The sequence below is a fragment of the Malaclemys terrapin genome, chromosome 8 (assembly GCF_027887155.1).
Source record: "Malaclemys terrapin pileata isolate rMalTer1 chromosome 8, rMalTer1.hap1, whole genome shotgun sequence".
Taxonomy (NCBI): domain Eukaryota; kingdom Metazoa; phylum Chordata; order Testudines; family Emydidae; genus Malaclemys; species Malaclemys terrapin.
This window is the reverse complement of record NC_071512.1, coordinates 14,044,047-14,067,813: the sequence shown is the minus strand read 5'-3', so window position 1 is coordinate 14,067,813 and position 23,767 is coordinate 14,044,047. Positions and strand designations below refer to the sequence as shown.

At 41.5% G+C, this 23,767-nt stretch overlaps 1 protein-coding gene across 7 annotated transcripts in view; it reads left to right on the top strand.

Moving 5' to 3' along the window:
- Positions 1-23,767, top strand: part of RAPGEF6 (Rap guanine nucleotide exchange factor 6) — a 225,085-nt gene that overhangs the window by 41,069 nt on the left and 160,249 nt on the right. For all 7 annotated transcript variants that reach the window (XM_054038150.1, XM_054038149.1, XM_054038154.1 and 4 more), the window contains 3 exons: positions 4,028-4,098; positions 4,513-4,569; positions 8,262-8,345. In XM_054038150.1, the coding sequence (XP_053894125.1) occupies positions 4,028-4,098; positions 4,513-4,569; positions 8,262-8,345 (212 nt within the window). The remainder of the gene's footprint in view (positions 1-4,027; positions 4,099-4,512; positions 4,570-8,261; positions 8,346-23,767) is intronic.

The following is a 23,767-nucleotide window of genomic DNA, read 5'->3' as shown; positions in this document are numbered from 1 at the left end:
GATAACAGGTTACACAGAATACATATATTATTTTGGGGAAGGGGATACAAGAGACATCTGTTGCGGATACATTTGTCATTTTGAAGGGAGAACAAGGTACATCCCTTGACCCTTTGCACTAAATACCTTGGGGATATATGGGAAAACGGCTACAAACTAACTATTTCTCTCTGTTTCCTCCTTATCTCTATTATTTCTGCTAATATGAGTGAAACTACAGCCATCTGCCAGAAATGCTGACCAATACATTTCTGCTTCAGCCTACTTCAGAGCATGTAAGCAGTTAGCATAGAAGTAGGTGAGAGTTCCCAAGATGGAGTCACTGTGGTTCACAGACCCAGAGCAAAAGAGCTTCATCGGCACTTTTGGCCTTCCACTCTCCCGAGTTACCTGGTAGCTATGCCTAGTGGATCCCAACAAGAGGACTCGATTCGCTTACAATAATCAGGAGATCTCCAGGCACAAATTTGTCCAGGCACAAATTTGTTGTTCGTGGGAGAGGAGTTTAAAAACGGGGGTACGCTCAAAAACAAATGAGAGCGGGGAGAGGGCCCCCCAAAGACCCCTAGCTGATCAGACCAGGTGGCAAAGCAAGGACCTTCTCTGAGGTCTGATCAGAAAATGTCTGGCTTTAAAGGCAAACTCAGGCAGTTTCCCACCAGTACTTTTGATTGGCTCCTCTTGATACAGGGGAGGAGAGAAGGCAGGGAAAGGCTGCAGGTAAGCATAGGCATGCCTGGGCATGTTCTGAGCCACAGGTATGACTCATATGCTTAATTAGTTGGCCACTTCAGGTCTTGCATTTCTGGGCAGCGCCCCCCACACCGAGCCCGGGTCTGAACAAAGGAACCAAACAAAGAAGCAAGAAGCCCCCTCCCTAGGCAGAGCAATGGCTCCAGTTAGTCTGTACAAGCCATTCCTATGAATAGGGCTGTGACTTTAGTTAGCACAATGGCCGGGAGGGGCGGCCACACAGGACAAACAGAAAGGAGATGGGGAAAAAGGAATGCAGCAGGGGGAGAGCTGTAACAGACACACTTTAACATACTCCTATTCAACATTTAACTATGGAACTGTTAGTGCACCGTAGCAGGGTCCTCATGGCTAGTTAGTATGTGATCGGTTAGTGCACTATAGATTCATACCATGGCTTGCCATGCACTAACTAGGGTTGCCAACTTGGTAATATATTTAAAAACTGGACATTCCAGCTGGAGTGTCGGAACTTCCCCTGCACCACCTCTTCTCCCCCACCCCTCAAGGCACCACCTCTGCCTCTTCCCCCAAGGCTCCACTCCCATCCATTCCTCTTTCCCCCCTGCCCCCCATCGCTTGCTGCTTTCCCCCCCTGCCCAAGTCAAGAGGGACTTCCTGCCATGCTGGGGCTGGGAGCTGTAGCTGCTCAACACAGGTATGGGGTGGCCCTGGCTGATGAGGGGCTGGCATGTGTTATGACTCAGTGCTTCCCCACCTCCGCCGCCTGCAATAATCTGACTTTGGGTGTCCGGTCAGTAGATCTGACCGGACACAGTAAGGTCCCCTTTTTGACTGGACTTTCCAGTTGAAAACCTGGCACCTGGCCACCCTAGCACTAGCTTTCCATGTAAACAAGCCCTGTGTCAGCTTGTTGAAACTTGTGGCTGGTATCATCTAAGGATAAAAGGGACCAGCTCCCAGAAGTAAATGAGACCTGGGATTGTGCTGGTGGTCTTTTTATTTATGGGAAGAGATGAGAAATGAAGTCTTTGCGCACTGAAGTCCTCAATTGGGAAACTCTCTCTACCCCTTGTCTCCATGCAGGGAAAGTGGAAAGGATTTAGAAGCAAGTGGACTCCTGAGGGTGGATTCAAGCAGGTCTACAAAATTATTAGTTGTATGGAGGGAGTCCTGAACACTGCACTAGATCTAGTTAAATGTCTGGTATGAGACCGTGACAGGTGGGACATGTAATGTGCCTCCCAGCTATCAATAAATAAAGTTGCAGCCTGCATCTTAAAATCCATCTCTGTGTGTGATGTTCATTTGCCTGCATGTCCTGATCAAAACTACTTTGTCAATAGAGAGTGAATGTGTTTTTACAAATTGTTAAAAAGCAGTGGAAGCTCTGAGTTTCAAAGATTACTTACAACACTTTATTTTTGGGATTTAAAAAAAAACACATTAAGTAGTGAAATATGAGGAGAAAAAATCAGTTATAAGGTAATAGTGTTTGACACATTCTTGTACAAAAGCTGTGACTACAGTATTTCAAGTAATGATGCTAAAATAAACTGTGGCCCTATAGTATATCGTGAAGATTTTTTAAATTTTGGTTGAAGGCCTGTTTTTTTTCAGTAGTTACACTTGATTTTCTTCAAAGATTACTTTCTATAACTAGTACATTGATGTAATGTTTCATCATACTTTGAACTGAAAAATACACGCATCGCTTATTGCGATCACAAAAATGTCTATCACTGTAATATTTCTGTGTGGAAAGAACATATTTACAATAGAACCTGTAATAAAAGGGCTTTGCTTAAGATTTGATATGCAGCAATTCACCATTGGAACTTTAAATCATGCGAATAAGCCCTTTGATAGATGCTTTAGTTTTAGATAGCTTATTAAGCAAACAGTAACTTTTGCAACTTTCATAGCATTAGGAATCTGAAACTGTAATAAAGCTCACATACAAACCATCCATGACCTTTCTTTTTTATGGAATAGAATCCATATCCACCGTGTTTCTGAAGCTGAGTACTAAGCCAAGAAATTTCTCAAAAAAGCTACTGTAAATTCCAAAGCCTACACTCATACTTCATTTGCATATGTGGCAGAAATAGCATCGCCTGTCACTGGAAACTTAGGAACACATGTTTTCAAATGTTCAAGCTGGTGAGAGTTTTACACTTCTCTGTGTATTGTATGCTGCATGGGTTCAATGCTAACTAATCGCACACCTGTTTTGGATAGTAAATTAAATGCTGAATAGCTCTAGTGTTTTTTGCCTTAGCATGTGGTCTACTCTATCAGCACAAATATTTTTGTGACTAAAGAGAGTTTTTTGCAGTGAGAGGTTTAAACAACTGTATCTCATGATTAGTATTTTCATGTGAGGTCCAATCTTTAAAGTAATTTTTTTTTTAATGTTTTAGGGGTAGTATGTTTTAATTTGGTGGCTGAAAAATATATTAGCTGCTGCAAACAGCACATTGTTCTTCTAGCTTCACAGATGCATACATATGTATGTTTAATGAAGATAATTGAAGAAATGCTTACTACCTCGAGTTACTACTAGAAATAGAGTTTAATTCTTTAGTAAAAATAACTCATGGTGATAATCTGCTGCCTTTCTGGTGGTGGTCTGTGCTGACAAGCATTTGACTAAAGGCGCAGTCCCAGTAAGCAGGTCTCTTGCTTTCAGTGCTGGCAAGGATTGGGAGTGTCTTGGAGCCAGTGCCCTAGAAATGGGAGGAGAAGGCAATGCCTCAAAATGCAACACTTCCAGTTTGATGAAGGAGAATCATTCAGATGTTTCAAAGGGAGTACATTATTTGGATTCTGTCCTGACTCTTTGTTACTAGCATGCTATGTGATTTCTGAGCATCTTCCTCAACTTCTCTGTGCCTCTTCTGTAAAATAAGTATACCCAACTTTACAGTGGTGATGTAAGACCTTGGATGCAAGGCACTGTTATTTGGTGTCTTCTACTTACTGTACAGAGCTATATGCGTTTATGCTTCTATATAAATGCTGAACATGCAGAGGTTATGACTAACAAACCACATCGGGATCTTGCCCATGGAAGTACTTAAGTGTTAGTTGCAAACCAGTTTTATTGTGTCCGCTGCTCAGAGTAGGTTGGCTCTGCAGACCTACTTTTTCCCTGAACTGTTTCCTATTCTATTTTTTTGTTCAAAAATATGTTTAGCATTGTTAAATATGTTAAAATTATTATGCAATAATAATGTTGGCAAATATTGGGAAAATTAGATACGCCAAACATCCGAATTGCATATAAGTGATATTTTCTTTTTGTTTGCAGGACTTAAATACTATCTATTCTTATCTTCATGGAATGGACATATTGTCACATCTCAGGGAACATCAGCTAAGGTAAAGGATTGGGGGGGATAGCATAGTCCAGTACAAATTATATCCTATTTAACTTTCTGTTGCAAATGCTCTAATAATATGTGTATTCCAATTATCTTGGCACATATGAAATAAGAGGCAAACAAGACAAAGCACAAAATATGCATCAGAAGTACCTCTGTTCTTATACTGTTGCTATGGTTAATTCCAGTGTGTAGGAGTGATTTAAACACTCAGAGAATATGTTGTGTGTTATCTATTTAGATAACGAAAATTTCATTTAAGTTTGAAGTTATGGTTCAAGAAGCAAAGCCAAATTTCTAGTCTTTCATATGACTTCCCCTGATTCTTAAAGAAAGTGATATTGCTGAAAGATTAATAGATTAAAAACATTTTTAGAGTTTAAAATCTAAATTAAAATGTCATTTTTCTCAGAATTATGTCTTCAAGTGCTCGCTATGAAAGATACAAGGGCAACCAAGTTCTTTTTTGGTAAGTACATTTAAGCCACAATCATCACCCTCATAGTGGAGAAACCTAGTGCTTGCTTGCATGTCAAATTATATGTGTCATCACAGATCCTAACGAGTGCCCCCTCCTGATCACCGACTAGGATTGTTGTGAGGGAAATCCAAGCCTCTGTGCTCTGGATTTCCAGGGTGTTACAAGTTCCTGGAGCTTGAACAGAGTCTAGCCATTGCCCAATCTCAGGGTCCCTAGGTGCACTGTCTCAGGGTGCAGAATTTATATCTGCACCTTGAGTGTTGGAACCCCTCTGGGTGCAGCACTGACCTTCAGACTCCTTGTTAATTAAATACACCCTTCTCCCAGAACTTTACCCCAAAATGTGTGAAGCTTTTTTAGATTTACAGTGTTAACTCACTCAGGGGCATGCAGTAGTTGTGAAGCAGTCAACACAATACATGCACACGTTGCCAAGGCTAACATCTTTGTTTTTTTAGCCTTAATCACGTAAAGCACAGGAGAATACAGATCATACAAAACTGTAAATGTCTCTCACTTCCTAGCTTGTCCTTCCCTTGTGAGACCTTGGAGGTTCAGGAAGGTAGGCAGGCAGAGTCCTCTATCCCCTTGCCTACCCTGCCCTGCAGCAACCAATCTCATCTTACTCTGGTGCAAAATGGCTCACTCTCCCTCCCTTTATAGACTCCTGCTGGGGTCACCTGCTTCTTTTGTTCTGCCTCCTGGTAACTTTCCTTTACTTCCAATCCCCACCTCCATCAGACAAGAGGAGGAAATATCTTTTACCAAGTAGAGTTATCCCATAGACTCAAGGTGTGTTTCACTTTGAAAAGACCATTGTTGAGTGCTTATCATTCACCATTGTCTCTAGCCTAGCAGATATCTGGCACAGCCCTGCTAACTCATGGATGATCCATCTACATACAGGCTTTCCATGATAGTAACTTCATGTTACAATTTCATAAAATCATCCATAATTCAGAAGTGGTACAGAATAAACCAACAAATTGTCATATGTACACTTTGTCTTACTGTTATTGTAAATACAAAATACTGCAACATTTAAGGTTGACAAAAGTAATTAAAAGTCTATTTGAGAGAGAAGGTGGGTGAGGTAATATCTTTTATTGGACCAACTTCTTTTGGTGAGAGACAAGCTTTCGAGCTTACACAGAGCTCTTCTTCAGGTGATCTTGGAAAAAAAGTTCAAAAACTGCAAACTCGTAAACTTTGAAGTGAAGGACATTGGGGAACTGAGGGACAACATCTAAGAGAGGTACTGTCTGCAAAAGATTGGATCCTCTCTCTAGGACAGGGCATGCTAGGAAACTGTTCAGAGACAATAGGAAATCTGTATTAGAAAAGAGAAACTAACTAATATAGAAATGTAAAGCCTGAGATTGCATCTTTGTTTATTTTCTATATAACTTGTATGTATTTCTTTTCCATACCATTTCATCTTCGAATCTTATGATTTTTCTATTAAATAAACGTTGTGTTTATTTTTACCACAAGCAGGTCTCTGGTGTGCAAACTTTGTGGAGTGGGTCCCTCCAAAGTGAACTGATAATAGGGGACAGGTTTCATTCGTTTGGGGGAGATGAAAGGAAAAAGTCTGAATGTGTGGTGGTGAAGAACTCGGGGAGATGGATTTGGAGGGTACTTGGGACAGGTTGAAGTCACCCTGCAAGGAGTAACTAGGCTGGTGGAAGGTTGAGACCTTTACCATAGAATATCAGGGTTGGAAGGGACCTCAGGAGGTTATCTAGTCCAACCCCCTGCTCAAAGCAGGACCAATCCTCAACTAAATCATCCCAGCCAGGGCTTTGTCAAGCCTGTCCTTAAAAACCTCTCAGGAAGGAGATTCTACCACCTCCCTAGGTAACCCATTGCAGGGCTTCATCACTCTCCTAGTGAAAAAGTTTTTCCTAATATCCAACCTAGACCTCCCCCACTGCAACTTGAGACCATTGCTCCTTGTTGTCATCTGCCACCACTGAGAAGAAGCCGAGCTCCATCCTCTTTGGAACCTCCTTTCAGGTAGTTGAAAGAAGCTATCAAATCCCCCCTCATTCTTCTCTTCTGCAGACTAAATAATCCCAGTTCCCTCAGCCTCTCCTCATAAGTCATGTGCTCCGGCCCCGTAATCATTTTTGTTGCCCTCCATTGGATTCTTTCCAATTTTTCCACATTGTTCTTGTAGTGTGGGGCCCAAAACTGGACATACTATTCCAGATGAGGCCTCACCAGTGCCAAATAGAGGGGAATGATCACGTCCCTCGATTTGCTGGCAATGCTCCTACTTATACAGCCCAAAATGCCGTTAGCCTTCTTGGCAACAGGGGCACACTGTTGACTCATATCCAGCTTCTCGTCCACTGTAACACCTAGGATTCTTCGTTCCTAAGTGCAGGACTCTGCACTTGTCCTTGTTGAACCTCATCAGATTTCTTTTGGCTCAATCCTCCAATTTGTTTGTCACTCTGAACCCTATCCCGACCTTACAGCGTATCTACCACTCCTCCCAGTTTAGTGTCACCTAGCAAACTTGCTGAGGGTGCAGTCCACGCCAGTAGGCTGGCTACTGGTGGCAGAGCTCCGAGCCACCATAGCAATATAGTATTAAGACACGCAAAGTTACAAGCAAGTTGGTGATAGAATGCCTTTCTGGTCTCGGTGATTCCCAAAGCATCACAGTTTGAAAGCTTGTCTTATTGGACCAATTTCTGCTGGTGAAAGAAAGATATTACCTAACCCACCTTGTCTCTCTAATATCCTGGGATCAATACAGCTACAACAACACTGCAAATAAGTATATTAGTAACTCTGAAAATTAAGTGGTTGTACAAATATATTGGTTGAGATTTTCAGAAGTTCCTACAGAATTGGACCACATAGCTCACATTAAAAGTGTGTGCATGCACATGTGCCTCAAATATATTTTTCAAATGTATATAGTTAACACATGAAGAAAAACTAACATGCTCATGGGCATGGTATTGGTGATGCAGTAGATGGCATCCTTCCCTTGGAGTTGGTACTGACCAGTTCCTCTTCATGTTGTGAGGGGTCTTGATCCTGGGGGAAGCACTCTAGCACTGGGAACTTAAACATTAGATCTGACTGCGATTGGTATTTAAAAATCCTGTGGCACTTTAGAAATAGCTAGATATGTTAGTTTTAGTGTATTTGCTAAACTCCTGTTTGGACCATTAAATAGTTTATCTAATTTCATCCCATAGTTTGTTGTGGGATATATATATATATATTTTTTTTCTCACATCCTGTCCTAAACTTATTGTGCACTATTAAAATGCTAAAAAAATTTAGTACAGGGTGAAATCATTCTTGTATATGTAGTTTGTAACATGCTTTGGGATGAAAATGTTTTAAATACAAGTTAATATTTTATTTTTGAATATTCTTTTTTAAATTGGCTCAAAATATTCTAAGATTTAAGGTAAAAGTTAATTTCAGTTTAAAATTCTGTACAGGCCATTCCATTTCAATATAAATGAATACTCATAAAATGTTAATTTGTGGCAGTGTATCAGCAATGCTCTTGGACTTCAATCTGCAGTCTAAATCTTCAGTATGGTAAAATGTGGAGCTTCAGTGCCAGAGTGATAACTTATATAACATATTTTATATTGCTTTCAAATAGATGACAATATCAGTTATTTTGATTTTCTTTCCTATAGTTCAGACACTATTGCCAGATGTTGGTATATTCTTCTTTCTGGATCTGTCCTTATGAAGGACTCCATGTTTTTACCACCATGCAGGTATGTACAAGTTAATTTAACTGCTTAAAGGGACATAATCAACATATACTTCCTTGCATATGTTAAAAAGACTGCCTTAATTTTTTCACTTTCAGTAACTTAAAAATAGAATTTAGTTTTCATTATTTTCAAATTCCTCTCAGATTAAACATTGAAGATCAATTGTAGCCTTCAATTTACCAGGCTCCCGTTTTAGTTTTCAGTGTGTTAGAGTTCACATAGCAAACACTGCATCAGAGGTACTCTTAATTAAAAATGGCTCCTGTTGACTATATTTGAAATTTAGGGAAAAGTTTGTGTTTGTTTTTGTTTTGGGCTCTTTAATAAAATCTAAATTTTGGACTATATGAGTTGACATTGTCCTTTTTCTCTTCACAAATGTGACTGCGTAATAGTCTATTCCATGGGATTTGGGATTATAGTCAATAGCAATATGTGATTTTTTTTTTTATATGAAGTAAAAGAGGATTGGTGTCAGTCACAGTGAAAACATGACAAAAATCTTACTACATTTCAAATTTGGAGCACAATGAACATTAGGTGACCTGTTTAAACTGGAGCATAACAGCTGATTTAGGGTTAGGGTTAAACTGGCTGCCCTGTGATATTCTGCTTGACTTTGTATATCATTCTGAATTAGGGTGAACAGATGTCCCGTTTTTAAAGAGACAGTCCCGTTTTTTGGGACTTTTTCTTATATAGGCGCCTGTTACCCCCCACCCCTGTCCCTTTTTTTCACAGTTGCTATCTGGTAACCCTATTCTGAATTTTTACTTCACTGTGTTATGAAGCCATACCTGGCATATTTGGGTTCATGATACATCTTCAGGAATTGTAGTTGAAAAGCATCAGATTTCCAGTCTGGAGGAGGAGGTAGAATTTAAGATTAATGGCTTCTGTATGAAGAAGCAACTTGACTGTGTCTGATGCTCTGTATGGAAGTTGTTCATTTCCTTGTATGTTTGGAATCTGTGTGTCGGGTGTGGAGAAAAGGGTGAAAACTTGTCCTACTAATATAGTGAAACAATAGCTAGGGTTACCATTCGTCCGGATTTACCCGGACATGTCCTCCTTTTTGTGCTAAAAATAGCGTCCGGGGGGAATTTGTAAAGCACTCACAATGTCCGGGATTTCCCCCTCCCCTGGAGCGGCTGGGAGGGCTGCAGGGAAGTCCCGGGCTGGACTCCGGAGCAGCTGGAGAGGAGCTCCGCCCTGCATTCTGAGCAAGTGTCTCAGCACAAAGTGCAGCCCTCCCCTTTTGCAACTGGGAGCGGTTTCTGCCATGCAGCGTAGCAAAACGGGAGCGAGAGCACTTTGTGCTGATACAAGGGCAGCTCTCCCCTGCAACCCGGTCCGGACCTGGGACCGGGTTTTGTTGTGCAGGGCCAGGGACCGGGTTTTGTTGTGCTGGGGAGCTCAGCCACGTGTCCGGCTTGCACAGAGCCCAACACCCTGTTCTGAGCAGCAGGGTAAGGGGGGCAGGAGAAGGGGCAGGGAGGTTCTGGAGGGGGCAGTCAAGAAACGGGGGGCAGGGAGGTTCTGGAGGGCAGTTAGGAGCAGGGGTCCCAGGAGGGGGCAGTCAGGGGACAAGGAACAGGGAGTCTTAGGTAGGGGGTGGGGTTCTGGAGGGCAGTTAGGAGCAGGGGTCCCAGGAGGGGGCAGTCAGGGGACAAGGAGCGGGGGGGGGTAGGGGGCTGGGAGTTCTGGGGGGGAGCTGTCAGGGGGCAGGAGTGGGGAGAGGGATCGGAGCAGTCAGGGGACAGGGAGCAGAGGGGTTTAGATGGGTTGGGAGTTCTGGGGGGGGCTGTCAGGGGGCAGGAGTGCGGAGAGGGATCGGAGCAGTCAGGGGACAGGGAGCAGAGGGGTTTAGATGGGTTGGGAGTTCTGGGGGGGGGCTGTCAGGGGGTGGGGAGTGGTTGGATGGGGCGTGGGAGTCCCAGGGGTCTGTCTGGGGGTGGGGGTGTGGATAAAGGTTGGGGCAGTCAGGGGACAAGAGGCAGGGAGGCTTAGATAGTCCTGGGGGGCAGTTAGGGGCAGGGGTCCCAGGAGGGGGTAGTCAGGGGACAAGGAACGGGGGGAGGGTTGGGAGGTCAGGGGGGGCGGGAAGTGGGAGGGGCTAGGGCGGGGCTCCTCCCGTCCTCTTTTTTGCTCGCTGAAATATGGTAACCCTACAATAGCAGTGTAAATCATAGAATCATAGGATATCAGAGTTGGAAGGGACCTCAAGAGGTCATCTAGTCCAACCCCCTGCTCAAAGCAGGACCAATTCCCAGCTAAATCATCCCAGCAATATAGCCTATGTCAGCATGAAGGCCATGCTGATACAAATTTGTGTCAAAGTATGTCCACTGGCGCCATATCTTTTCTAATTTCAAAAAGAGGTCTTATTGAAGCAAATGAGAAACCCTTGAGATTTTGCTCCCCTTCAGAGATAGTACTGTTTATTTTGTGACTGCCGATGCCCACAAACAGGAAAGACATTAGATCCTGATGCCTCAAACTGTTAAGCATTGAAGTCAAACCTAAAGTTTTGCATTGTTTTGTTTTTGAGTGCAGTTATGTAACAAAAAAAAATCTACATTTGTAAGTTGAACTTTCATGACAGAGAGTGCTCTACAGTACTTGTATGAGGTGAATTGAAAAATACTGTTTCTTTTGTTTAGCATTTTACAGTGCAGTTATTTGTAATAAAAATAATAATATGAAGTGAGCTGTGTACACTATTTAATACATTTCAACTGGTATTCTATTGTTTAACAATGCGATTAAAACTGCGATTAATCTGGATTAATTGTTAATCACATGCGTTAACTACAATTAATCGACAGCCCTAATTATTTTTCTTATTCTATTACTCAGATGTTTGCTTTTCTTTATGTAAATTCTCTGTCAAAATAGTGTTTTGACACTATCTAGTTTATCAGTAATGCAAATTAGTTTTGGGATGGGACTCTCAGGAGTTTGATTGAATACTTCATCAGTCATTCAAGGATAAAATTGACAAAATAGATATATAGAAAAAGTTACAGGACACATAATTTCTTCAGAATGAGGTGCCTGGGAGAACCAGTTTAAATAGATTGTTGTTCATCATCCTCATTGTAGGACAGAGCTGATTAACTACAGTGCCTCCTGATGCTGTATCTTGCCAGTTTTTTCCATTATGTCAACAGTTAATTTTTTTTTTTACACCAGAGAGAGTATATTAAGTGACTGCTCTTTAGCTTTTTAGAAACCAAATCTTAGCACTTGCCCTCAGACTGTGGAAACAAGTTTTTAACAAGGAGAAGATGAACTTGGTGCATTTTAACTGGATTAACTTAATATATATAGCTAAACATTAGCAAAGCCTCTGTGTACTACTATATATATTTTTCCTGTCTATGTAATTTATGTGTATACAAGTGAACCATTAATTAATACATATACTGCTGCCCTTCTCGTGGAGCCATTGAAAAGGAATTTATCCCCCATAGGATTCTACTTGCTATGTCTCCTGCCTCCTATGACAGCTTGGTGGTGAAGGTGGCCTTTGCTAGCATTAATTGCTGAGCTTTGGTGCTGGGTATTTTTGGTGAAATGGTTTGCCAGTTCACAACTGCAACCAGTCAACTTGTGGTTTGCTACCATTTGATTTCTCTTTTATAAGAGAAATGCCAGGAGTTTAAAAGTTTAGTCAACAAAGGTGTAGACCTGGCTGACAACCAGTCTGGGCAGCCTTTGATGTTAGTGAGATGATGGGAAGTGATGTTGCCTCAAGAATGAATCTGCTGCAGGCTCAAGGCCTTAGGTTGCAAGCTGTTTGGGGAAGGGAGCGGGAGCTTTGGTAACAGAGTACAGTATTTATTACAGTGGAACCCGGATTTGATATGGGCTTCTGGAGAATAGGTTATTGTGCTGTGACCTCTGCTTTTTGTGTTGAGTAGTATTGTTTGTCACCTCATGTTCCCATCTGTTTGTATCTGCCTGTTGTCTCTTGTCTTCTATTTAGATAAGTTTTTTGTGGGGCATGGGCCATGATCCATGCAGGAGCACCTGGGTGCTACTGCAAGAAAAATAATAAATAATGGGTGCCACTTTAATGCTAATAAGTTATTCTCTTTTCTCACCAATGCAGACTAGTAAGTTATTAAACTGAGATCCAGACAAGCAGCAGCAATGAATGAGAGTACTGGAAATTTTGGTACCATTGTGCATGCGTGCACGCACATACTGTATTTACATCTGTGCACTCAAATTTTATGGTAAAATTACAGGACTGAAATGTTTTTGAGCTTAGTATCTAACTAAAGGCAGGAAATTAAACTCTCAACCATTCTGGAGTGAAGTTCAGCAATGCCTGAAGTTTGTCACAATTGGATATGTGCATAAAGCCTAGATAAAGACTGCATTGAAACGGTGTGTTTACCTGAATTTAAGGAGTGAATGATTTAAGTGACTTATGTAAAAAAAATAAATTGCAAGTCTTCCATAAATTGTTAATGAGATTACAACTGCTTATGTGGTGGATAATGAGGGAAAGCGGCTGCCAGACTATAATAAGGGTAAGAATGTTCTGTTGTATGAAACTGTTTACAGTCTAAATCATGTGCTTCTTAGTGTTTTTTGGGTCTGCTTAGTTAGTGAGATCATCTGGAAGAAAATGAACATTTTTTCCTTTTGGCTAATGAGATAACGTGTATGATATACAAAAGGCTTGAAGGAAAAAAAATACTTGGAGCTCAACCACCACAATTAAATTAACAACAGTATTTTTATTATTTAAGTATGAGAATGAAAAGCTTCAGAGAATTTGGGCTCTTTTATAATCACATAAAACATTACAATTACGTCTCGCTCTTCTAAGGAGAATGTAAAACTTTTCTATGAAAAGAAAAAAATGGGTGCAAAAGAATTGAAGTATTTCTACGCGCAGTCAGGTGACACTAAAAGAAATTAAATTGCTATTAGAAACACTGTGTGCTTGGCCAGGCCTGCAAAAGATATTTGCTAAGAAAGGAAAAGTTTAATGTACAAACTTTAGTCAGGCACAGCACTCTGATCTTAATTTAGCATTTTAGAGCAAATTTTCTCATTAACTATGTAGTCTAGATCAGTGGTTCTCAACGAGGTGTGCGCGCATCCATAGGGGTACTCAGAGGTCTTCCAGGGGACGCATTAACTCATCTAGATACACCTCTACCAAATTTGTGTTCTATCGTGTCGCGTTATATCAAGGTAGCGGTGTATTTGCCTAGTTTTACAACAGGCTACATGAAAAGCACTCGTGAAGTTAGTAGAGACTAAAATTTCATACAGTGACTTATTTATATTGCTCTATATACTATACACTGCAATGTAAGTACAGTGTTTATAATCCAATTGATTTATTTTATAATTATATGGTAAAAATGGGAAAGTAAGCAATTTTTCAGTAATAGTGTGCTGTGACACGTTTCTATTTTTATGTCTGATTTTGTAAGCAAGTAGTTATTAAGTAAGGTGAAAGTTGGGGTATGCAAGACAAATCACACTCCTGAAAGGGGTACAGTAGTTTGGAATGGTTGAGAGAGACTGCTCTAGATACATTTAAAGAGTCACATTGCACTCATATTTGTGATTAAGAGATCATGTGTGATTATGATGGACTACTTAGGCACTGAGATTTTCAAATCCTCTTTACTGAGTAAGTGTGTGTTTGGAATATACAGAATATAAGTATATTAATATATTGCTATGTGTACTGTTTACATTGTCATACCTGTTAGATAATAAAAAACGCATTGTTTTACGCACTAGATTTTTGAGACCTGTGTGAGTCTAGAGAAAACTGTATTGTGACAGAAGGTAAAGATTTCATGCTAACTTGCATATTTTAGTATTGGTATTTATTTAAAGAAGCTCTGTTTCTTTGTACTTTTTTAGTGTTCTAAATCTTGATTGTTTATAAACACCTCAGCTCTTCACTTCAGGTGATGTTATATCTTTTTTTTTTTTTTTTTAATTATTTTTTTTAAAAAAAGGCTTGGCTAAGATAGAATGCCAATAATATTTGAACAAAGAAAGAATGAAAGATATAAATCATCAGAAATGACAAGAAGACTACAGAAGTATGAGTAACAATGGACCATGTCTAAGCCAAAAGATTTCAGATTTTATAATGAAATAGTCAACTTGGTACTCCCTTTCCTTTGACAATACAAGTGCGTATCCCCAACTCCAAACCAACAGACTAAAATCCTTATGCTCAGATTGCACACTGTGAGAGCTTCAATGTGAATGAAAGATTAACCATTTATGAATATTGTGCCCTATAGTAGTGTGGTACATTTCAGGTTCCTTTTTGTCATTTGAGGACGTTTTCTCTCTCTATATATATGCCATACAGTGAAGTTGCACATTTTAGAATGGTCACTATTTAACTTTTCTTGTGAAGCAGTGCCTTGGATAATTTTGTTTTCTTGATCTTTATAGAATCTATACAGTCTACTCAGGTCTCTGCCATCCCTTACTTTGCCTTGTAGGTTAATACTTGGTGTACCCCAGTCCCTGAGTTCCTTTGAAGCGTACCTCTGTAGTGTCCAGCTCCTGTCACTGGACACTAACAGTAATTACAGGGAAACCCTGCGATAACGCGAATTCGGATGTAACACGGTCCTAAGGTGGCTCCGGCTGCCCCAAGCAAAAAAAAAAAAAAAAAAGGGGGGGGGGAGGGGCACCGGAGCACCGCCGAAGCGCAAAAAGAAAAAAACTGCCAGAGCGCCGCCGAAGCGCTCCAGGGGCAGTGGTCAACTGGGGCCCCCCCGCGCCTCCCAGACGGTGTCCCCAGCAGAAGGTGGGGAGGGGGCAGGGGAAGCCCCCAGCGCTCCAACCCATCCCCGGCAGAAGCGCAGGGGGTGGCAGGGGAAGCCTGAGCACTGGGACTCCCCCCCACTGCGGCCCCGGGAGGCAGCCTCACAGCTTGTGGGAGTTGTGAGGGGCACTCACTCCCCACTGCGGCCTCAGGCTGTAACGGGGGGACAGGGCATCTCCGGTCTTGGGGCCGCAGTGGGGGGTGGGGAGGACATAAAGTAGCAAACGGGTTGAGGAGCTGCAGTGGGGGGTGTGTGGAATGGGGGGACCCTCAGTGGCACCCCATTGAAGAAGCAGAAAGGGGTGGGTGGGGAGAAGCCTGTAACCCTGGAGTTCTGTCCCCAGCAGGTGCGGGGCCGCGGTTTCTCTCCAAGCCGGAGAGAAGCTGTGGCCCTGCGCCTGCCGGGGACAGAGAACAACAGGGCTGCGGGCGCCGGTGCTCACTGACCCCGGCAGGCACGGGGTCGCAGCTTCTCTCCTCTGCGGGGCACTAGGCGGTGCACATCAATGCACCGCCTTGGGGACCTACTGACGGGCTTGAAACCCCGCCATACCACGTCCCTGTATTTAGCACGATGTAATTTTTTGGACACCAAACATCACAGTATAGCGGGGTTTCACTGTACTAGGTTTGCTATTCCAAAAGGAATAGTATACACACTGCTTGATTGGTACAAATCAGGATCAGGCCCTTAATAACATTACAGCACTGAAATATATTTACAGTGAATCAATCATAAGTTTATTATCAAGGGTTACATTTTAAATAAATGTATAAATTTGAATAAAAATGAGTGGAAACATGGTTACACATATAAAACACAACCCCAGGTCTATACTTAATGTTTACTTTTCCTATTTATTAAAGTAGATTTTCTCCCAAGGATACAGTCTCTGACAGAGCTGCTGATTTTCAGTAACCAGATCACAGGTTTTCCCATGCCCTTCAAGGGGTTTCCTCAGTAAGTAGATGATCAAATGTCTGTCTTGTCTCCAGTTATAGTCCAGTAAACGTTTGATATGTCCTTTGTTTGTTTTCCAGTGTCCTACCCCCCCATGTTGACTTCACATCCTCATGTTGACTTGGAATGCAAATGTAGCTCCCGTTGTTTTGATTTACAATGCTTAATTTACATCAGAGGTCGGTATAGACACATAGCCATGCTTTGTCTGGCAGAAAGCCTATTATAATCAATACATATATTTTACAATGATATTTATGACCAGCCTGACACCAACTTTCATTAGATACCTTACAGTACTCTATTTATAGATAAATACCATGAAAGAGATGTGTTACGTGTCAGGCCTGATGGGAGTTGCTGACACAGAGTAGTGAACTTTTTGTCTGTTGGCAACGGTGGGCCTCTTTCACACTGATGGTGACTGGAAGTTAAATAAACAAATATTTTACATGCAGACATTTTAGTTTCAAATTTCATATAATCAAGTTGCTAATGGAATTAAGTATTCTAATATTTAAAATAATTTAATCATTCAATACTTACAAAGCACATTGCATCTTCAAAGCACTGTGCCAATGTTTGCCAATTTTAAAAAGTAATATGAGGAAAGAAAAGTACTTGAAATGCTGCCTGTTGACCCTGGCTCATTTGTTGAATTATCTGTTTAAAATAAAATATTCAGAACACACAGGAGGAGGTTGAGCCCACACAATATAACTCCCCTCTCCTTCTGACCCTGTGAAAACACACCTGTGCAAAGGCCACGTGTTTTGTGCTCTGTAGTTCTTAGGTGATACGCAAGGAGCAAGTGGACCTTGAGAAGAGCTATTTTATTCATTACATCAGGCCTCAGCAAAGATTTTTGGTATAACAGAAGACTCTCTCTCTTTCATATGCACACTCCCACTGTATACTCCCAACCCATACATGAGAGGTTTTGGCCTGATAATAGCCAGGGATTGCATGGTAGCACAATTTTTCAGAGAGCCATGTTGTCATGGGTGTTGAGCAGGGTTGGACAAACTTTTTGGCCCGAGGGCCACATTGGGGTTGCGCAACTGTATGGAGGGCTGGGTAGGGAAGGCTGTGCCTCCCAAACAGCCTGGCCTCTGCCCCCTCTCAATTCCTGCCCCCTGACTGCCCCCTCAGAACCTCCAACTCATCCACCTCCCCGTCCCCTGACAGCCCCCCTGGGACTCCCACCCCCTATCCAACTGCCCTCTGCTCCTCGTCCTCTGATCATCTCCCACGGCCCCTAACTGCCCCCTGGGATCCCACCCCCTTATACAACCCCCCACTCTCTGTCCCCTGACTGCCCTCCCAACCCTATCCACATCCCCACACCCGACAGACCGCCCCAGGACTCCCACTCCCAACCCTCTCTGTTCCCCAACCCCTCACCGCCCCCCCAGAACCTCCGCCCCATCCAACCGCCCCCTCCTCCCTGACTGCCCCCCAGGACCTCCCACTCTGTTACCCAATCCCCCCACTCCCTGCCCCCTTACCAGCAGCAGGAGCTCGCAGCTGCGACACCCAGCCAGAGCTAGCTGCGCTCCTCACGCTGCCCAGTGGGAGCGGTGGGCCAGAGTGCAGCCTGCGTGGCTGTGGGGGAGAGGCCGGGGATTAGGCTCCCCGGCCGGGAGCTCAGGGGCTTGGCAGGACGGGTCTGCGGGCTGTAGTTTGCCCACGTCTGGTGTTGAGAGTCTGAGCAATAGGTTTGGAGCCACTTAAGCCTGTGTGTGAATGACTTGAAGGCCGTGGGCTTTCTCTATAGATTTTGAGAATTGATTAAGTTGAGGTACCTTGGCCCCTGCATGGGAAAGCAAACCTTCCTTCCTCCCTTTATTCCCCTCCGCTTCATTCAGTGGCAACTACACAAAAGTATTATTGCATATTGCTAGGGTATGGAGTTTTGTTTAATTTGCCTCTTCCCCAGCTTTTCAAGTGGAGAGTAAGCTCTAAGCTATCTTGTATTAGGGAGTAATATTGGAGAAAGGTAATACTTCATAAAAGGCTTGGAAAGGATGTTTGTATTTGCAATTATCATTGACGATGCAACACCAAACAAGGCTATATTTTGGGGGAGGGGTTGCGAGGGAGGCAGCATGGGCTTGTACTGCATCCAGGGAGCTATTAAAAATAATACTGATCAGACTTCAGTTATTTTCATAGTACATCATTGTACAGCTAGAATAGCTGAGTCTAGTTGAAGAGAACACGGTTTATTAAATTCAGAAAAGCTGCTTGGTCTTAATGTACAATATGAATATCTCCTAGATTTAAAAAAATCCGTCAAATTATTAATCCATTGGGTCCTGTATTTCTGACCCAAATAGCTTTGTTTGGGATTGTAAAATATAAAAGCAGTAGCTGCTCTGTATTAAAATATTCTGGTGGGAGGAGTTGCAGAGGTGGTATGGGGAAGGAGTAAGAGGAGAGAAAGCTATTGTTAGCTGTGAGTAATGAAAATTTTTCCAATTCTTGCTTAGAGAATTACTGTAGACTGAAAACAAATGTTGTACAACGTATATAACTGCTTTTTAACTATCTTTCAAGACAGCTCTTTTCCTAATACTCTACTCAAAAGAAATTGTAAATGCAGGAATAAACCTCTTCAGGGGTAAACTTCTGTCTCCTTTATAGACTAAGACAGAGAGAGAGAAACAAGGCATCAGCACTAAATTGGACAGACACTAGGTGTAGCAGTTAACTGTCATCTAACTTTTATTTTCAATTATTAGGCATGTGTCACGGGGTGCAGCCCTCATTGCCAGACTGGTGCCACTCCTGGTTATTCTGGGGATTAGCTCAATGCAAACACCCATGTCTGTGGTCTGCACCCCATCACTCTGTCTCTGCTCCCGCCTCTGGCTCCTTTCTCAGCTCCCAGAACCTCAGCGCCCTCTTTGCGACTTAGTCCTCTGAATATCCCCTTCCTGGGGGGTGCGTGTCACCATCCTATTGTCCAGCCACTTCCCCAAGGGACAGTGGGGGGACCCAGCCCTGCCCTCTACTCCGGGCCCCAGCCCAGGGACCCTGTAAATAGAAGTTTCCTGCTGCTCCTCTGTAATGTCCATCAGTGATGCTGTATTTCCCTGGGCCACTTCTTTCATCCTACCACCTTCTTTGCCCTCACCTCAGGGCACTCATCTGCTCAGTTTCAGGAGCCAGCCATTGCTTTGTGCAGTGTACTTGCAGTTCTCTCAGTCCTCCACGGACACAGTCCTTACTTCCTGGGCTCCCAGCAGCAACTGACTCTACTCTGCTAGTGCCCTGCAGCTCTCTTTTATGTGAGCCTACTGGGACTGGATTGGTTGCACCCTGCAGCTCCTCCTAATTGGCTGTGCTTCCCAGAGCTTCTCTGGGCTGCTTGGAGGTTTCTTCTCCATTGATCCTTTTTGGGCAAGACATGGTTAACCCCTTTTATGCCTGTGTGGGGGAGCCATATCTAAATATTTGTTTTTATTTGCAGCTACTATGGAAGGAAATCTAATTTGCCTCTGGAAATCTGAATCTATTATTTATTTTCTCTAATGAATTATGTGGAAAAGAGGGTTTGGAGCACATAATGGAAAATATGGTCATTATGAATGACATCTCTTGAAAAATAAAATGTTTTATACATGTGAGAATCTTTGAAATGGAAGTTGTTGATCCTCCTGAGTTTAAAAAAAAAAAAATCCAAATGTTCCTATTCTTTAAAAAAGGCATTACTTGTAGATTTGTTTATAAGATGCACTTACCTATTAAACATTCACTGCTATTCTAAGTTTTTGGGGATATCAGGTTGATTCTGTTAAATCATAGTTGAGAAAAGTGATTGTCTTTGCAAACTAAGTCTGAAAGGGCAAATGCATTGCTGTAGATATGCTGAATGTTGGCTGGAATGTGTGTTATGCATTAGACACATTCTTGATCTCTCAGGGTATGCACAATGTGCCCAGCCATTTGATGGTGTCATCGTCAGCCAGGTGGAGAGCCGGTAGACCACTGTCAAAATAAATCAGTGGGCACTGGTTAAGGATACACGACATAGTCTGAAGTTGAATGCCGCTATATGATAGGGTCATTAGAAAAACCCCATTTAAAGAGATTGGCTGCACAATTGCCCGGTCCTGTTCGAAACTGGTTCAGAGATGACGACAGGTGCCTTGGCATATCAAAACCTGGTGGACAGACGGTGGGTCAGTGATGAGAGAATGATTAACTACTGTCATCACTGACCACTTGTTGCACCAATTAGATTCCACTGTCGTGTCCTGTGGTAGCATAAATTACTATAAAAGGCATCTAAAAGACAGGTGAGCTGGCGAGTGATTGAAGAGGTCTGTGTATAAAAGTAGGTTGCTGTTTTCATGGATCATGGCCAGTTTTTTCACTGATACTGTTCAACGTGTACATCAACGACCTGCCAACTACACTCTTGTGCAAGTTTATCTATGCCAATGACATCTGCTGCAGCTACTAAGCTTAGTCCTTCTCAGAAATTGACGAGGTCTTGATAATGTAGCTCCTGGTAGACTATTGTAGATGATGGCGCTTGCAGCCGAGCTTTTCTAAGACAGTTTTTAGTGTATTTCGTCTGTATAATTCAAGCGTAAGCCATGAGTTTTCTCCAATGACCAGCGTCTGCAGCATGATCCAAAACCCAGTTTACCTCCGTTGCACATTGAATAGGTCATTAATGTACCATAATCACTTGAAAATGGCAGCCAACATCAGCACTTGGAACAACCTGCTCAGAAAACTGGCTGGTTCAACCTGGGGTGCGAGCACATGGATGCTTAGAACATCAGCCCTTGCCCTCTGCTATTCATTCTTGATGAGGAGGATGGGACATAAGTGTTTCCCAAGCAAGAACAAAGACAAGCTATGACTTCTGAAAACAATATTTTAAAAAATAATTTCCATTCCTCTGTCCTGGGACAAGGTACTCAGTGGTTTGAGAAATGTGATGTGCTGTATTCAGCTTTCTGATAAACATTGCTGATGGGGAAGGAGTGATTAAAATTTTGCATGTTGGGGAAATTTTTACCAAAAAAAAGATCTGTTGCAGTAAGCCTACGTTTTTCTCTTTGTGGCTGTAAACTGGCTTCTTTATGTCTCGCTGTTCTTTCTAAATCATACTGCACATGAGATTGGTGATGCTTTTACATAGATTAAGGAAAGTAATCAAGATAGTTATTGAATGTGTTTTTTAAAAATGACTATTTTAATAAAACACACTAAAATTTCTTAGGTTACAGATGGGCCAGAAAAAAATATTACTTCTGCTGGTGTCTGTGAGATTTAACTTCCTAATACTATGCTTGCTTCTTTAAAAAACTTGTTTTTTTTCAGATTACACAAATTTAAATGATAATAAACTGTCTTTAAAATGGGGTTTAATTATGTTCAAAGCTTATATTGAGAAGGCGTTTTGAAGGCTGCTGCTATTTACGAGATACTTCTATAGGAAAGATTCTCTATATCTTTATAAAAGCTGTAAGCCACTTTAAAAAATGGGTGGGTTATGTTAGGGTCCCATACTACTTGAGCGTGCTTTTTGGACATTGGGGTTGAAAATCAAGTACTTTAAAATGTCTAAGGTTCCTGCAAACACTTAAGTACATGCTTAACTTTACTGCCACGTGTTGTACTGTTGAAATCAACTGGGCTACTCATGCTAGTAAAATTAATCATATGATTAAGTGTTGTGGCTCTATCAAATTTATATTAAAACTTACTTGAAATGTGATGCTATTTTTGAGAAAATATGGCTGACAAATTCAGGCCCCATGCTGGATATCAGCAGGATTTGATCAGTCCAGTAACTTTTTTTAGCCATTTCAGAGTGTAACTATATGCAATCCATAAAATTATAAAGCAGTATTTAGTGTTCTGTAGACTTCAAATTAATCTTCTTGTGATTCCTTGTAAAGTTAAAAGAAGAACAGGAGTACTTGTGGCACCTTAGAGACTAACAAATTTATTAGAGCATAAGCTTTCGTGGACTACAGCCCACTTCTTCAGATGCATATATGCATTTAGAGCATAAGCTTTCGTGGACTACAGCCCACTTCTTCAGATGCATATATGCATCTGAAGAAGTGGGCTGTAGTCCACGAAAGCTTATGCTCTAATAAATTTGTTAGTCTCTAAGGTGCCACAAGTACTCTTGTTCTTCTTTTTGCGGATACAGACTAACACGGCTGCTACTCTGAAACTTGTAAAGTTAGGGAACATTTGCATATCCACATTATTTAGCATCTTCAGGATATGTGGAATGTAGGCCTAATTTATAAAGGCCAGGGTATCCATATACTAATGTACCTTTCTGGTGTTAAAGAACAACACAAGAATTCCTGGAGTAGAGCATAATGTGTTATTATTATTTCACTTCTGAATTAAATAAAGCTGAAATAAGCAGTTAAAAATCCTATTTTTGTATGGACAGATGGAGTGGAAAACTTACATTGCTTCTCCTTACATTTGGATCCTCACTAATGTTTTAATCAGAAACCAGTTTCAGGTACTTGGACCAAAAAGACACACACTTTTATTCTTGATGATGTTTTTATTTTGGTTGTGGTAAGGTAAATGAACTGATTTTGTTTTGTTTGTTTTTAAAGGGTGTTTCTGGACCTCGTATAATTAGCGAAGCACTGATAACTCACATTTTCTTTTCATGGTGTCTGTTAGCTTACAAACTGTTAATTAAAAACAGCAGTGAATCAGGAAGGAAAAAAAAAGTCTACTGCAAATGAGGTGCTTTACAAACAAAAGCCAATGAAAAGAAAAGACTTCTTTTAATATGTGGAAGGCATTTATCTTGCAACAGTGTTGCAGACCAGTGACTTGATCTCAGTTAATAATATAGATGTTATGTCTCGATATCAAGCAACAGGTGCACATACTACAATAATTGAAAAGCTGCAGTCTAGCTTAGAGAACTGACTTTTCTGGGCTTCAGCCATCAAGAAACCAGTAGATTCCTAATATCTAGTTTACGACTTTGTACTCCAATGAATAAGCTTTTTTAGTTATCTAAATATTTAATCAAAGCTCACTGTGTTTTTTCAAGAAAACTGTTCAAATCCTCCTTTGGGCAAACATTAGCCATAAAGGTCTTGATAAACCAATACATTATTATGGTTGAATTGTCTGACCACAAATACTAACCAATAATTGGATAATAATGTTGTAATTCTTACCTAAGCCTTTCGTAGTTCTGTAAATAAAATAAAGAACGCAAACAATGAAATTTCCAATAGATATTTATAGCTATGAAATCTGTTTCTCATACACTCAATTTTTTAACATTTATCTTGACATTTCTTTTTAGTGAGGTTAAAATTGGCAACTGGATTATTTTCATTCTTGTTTCTCTCTGTAAGCCTTAAAGAAGATGTAACATACTGTACCAAAATGAGGGTTTCCTGTTTAAATTATCAGCTGATGCTTTCTTTGCTTTCATTAGATTGTCTAGTCTTTAGTTTTGTTTCCCTAGAGGTGTTGCTTTATTAGACTTGCGTTTTGTATGAATAATATATTTTTCCAGTTCTTCCATATTTCTATCCCTGTGTAATACTAAGAAGACTTAAAGAAACATGCTTTAATTTCACAGGGAAGTGTTTAGTGTGTAAG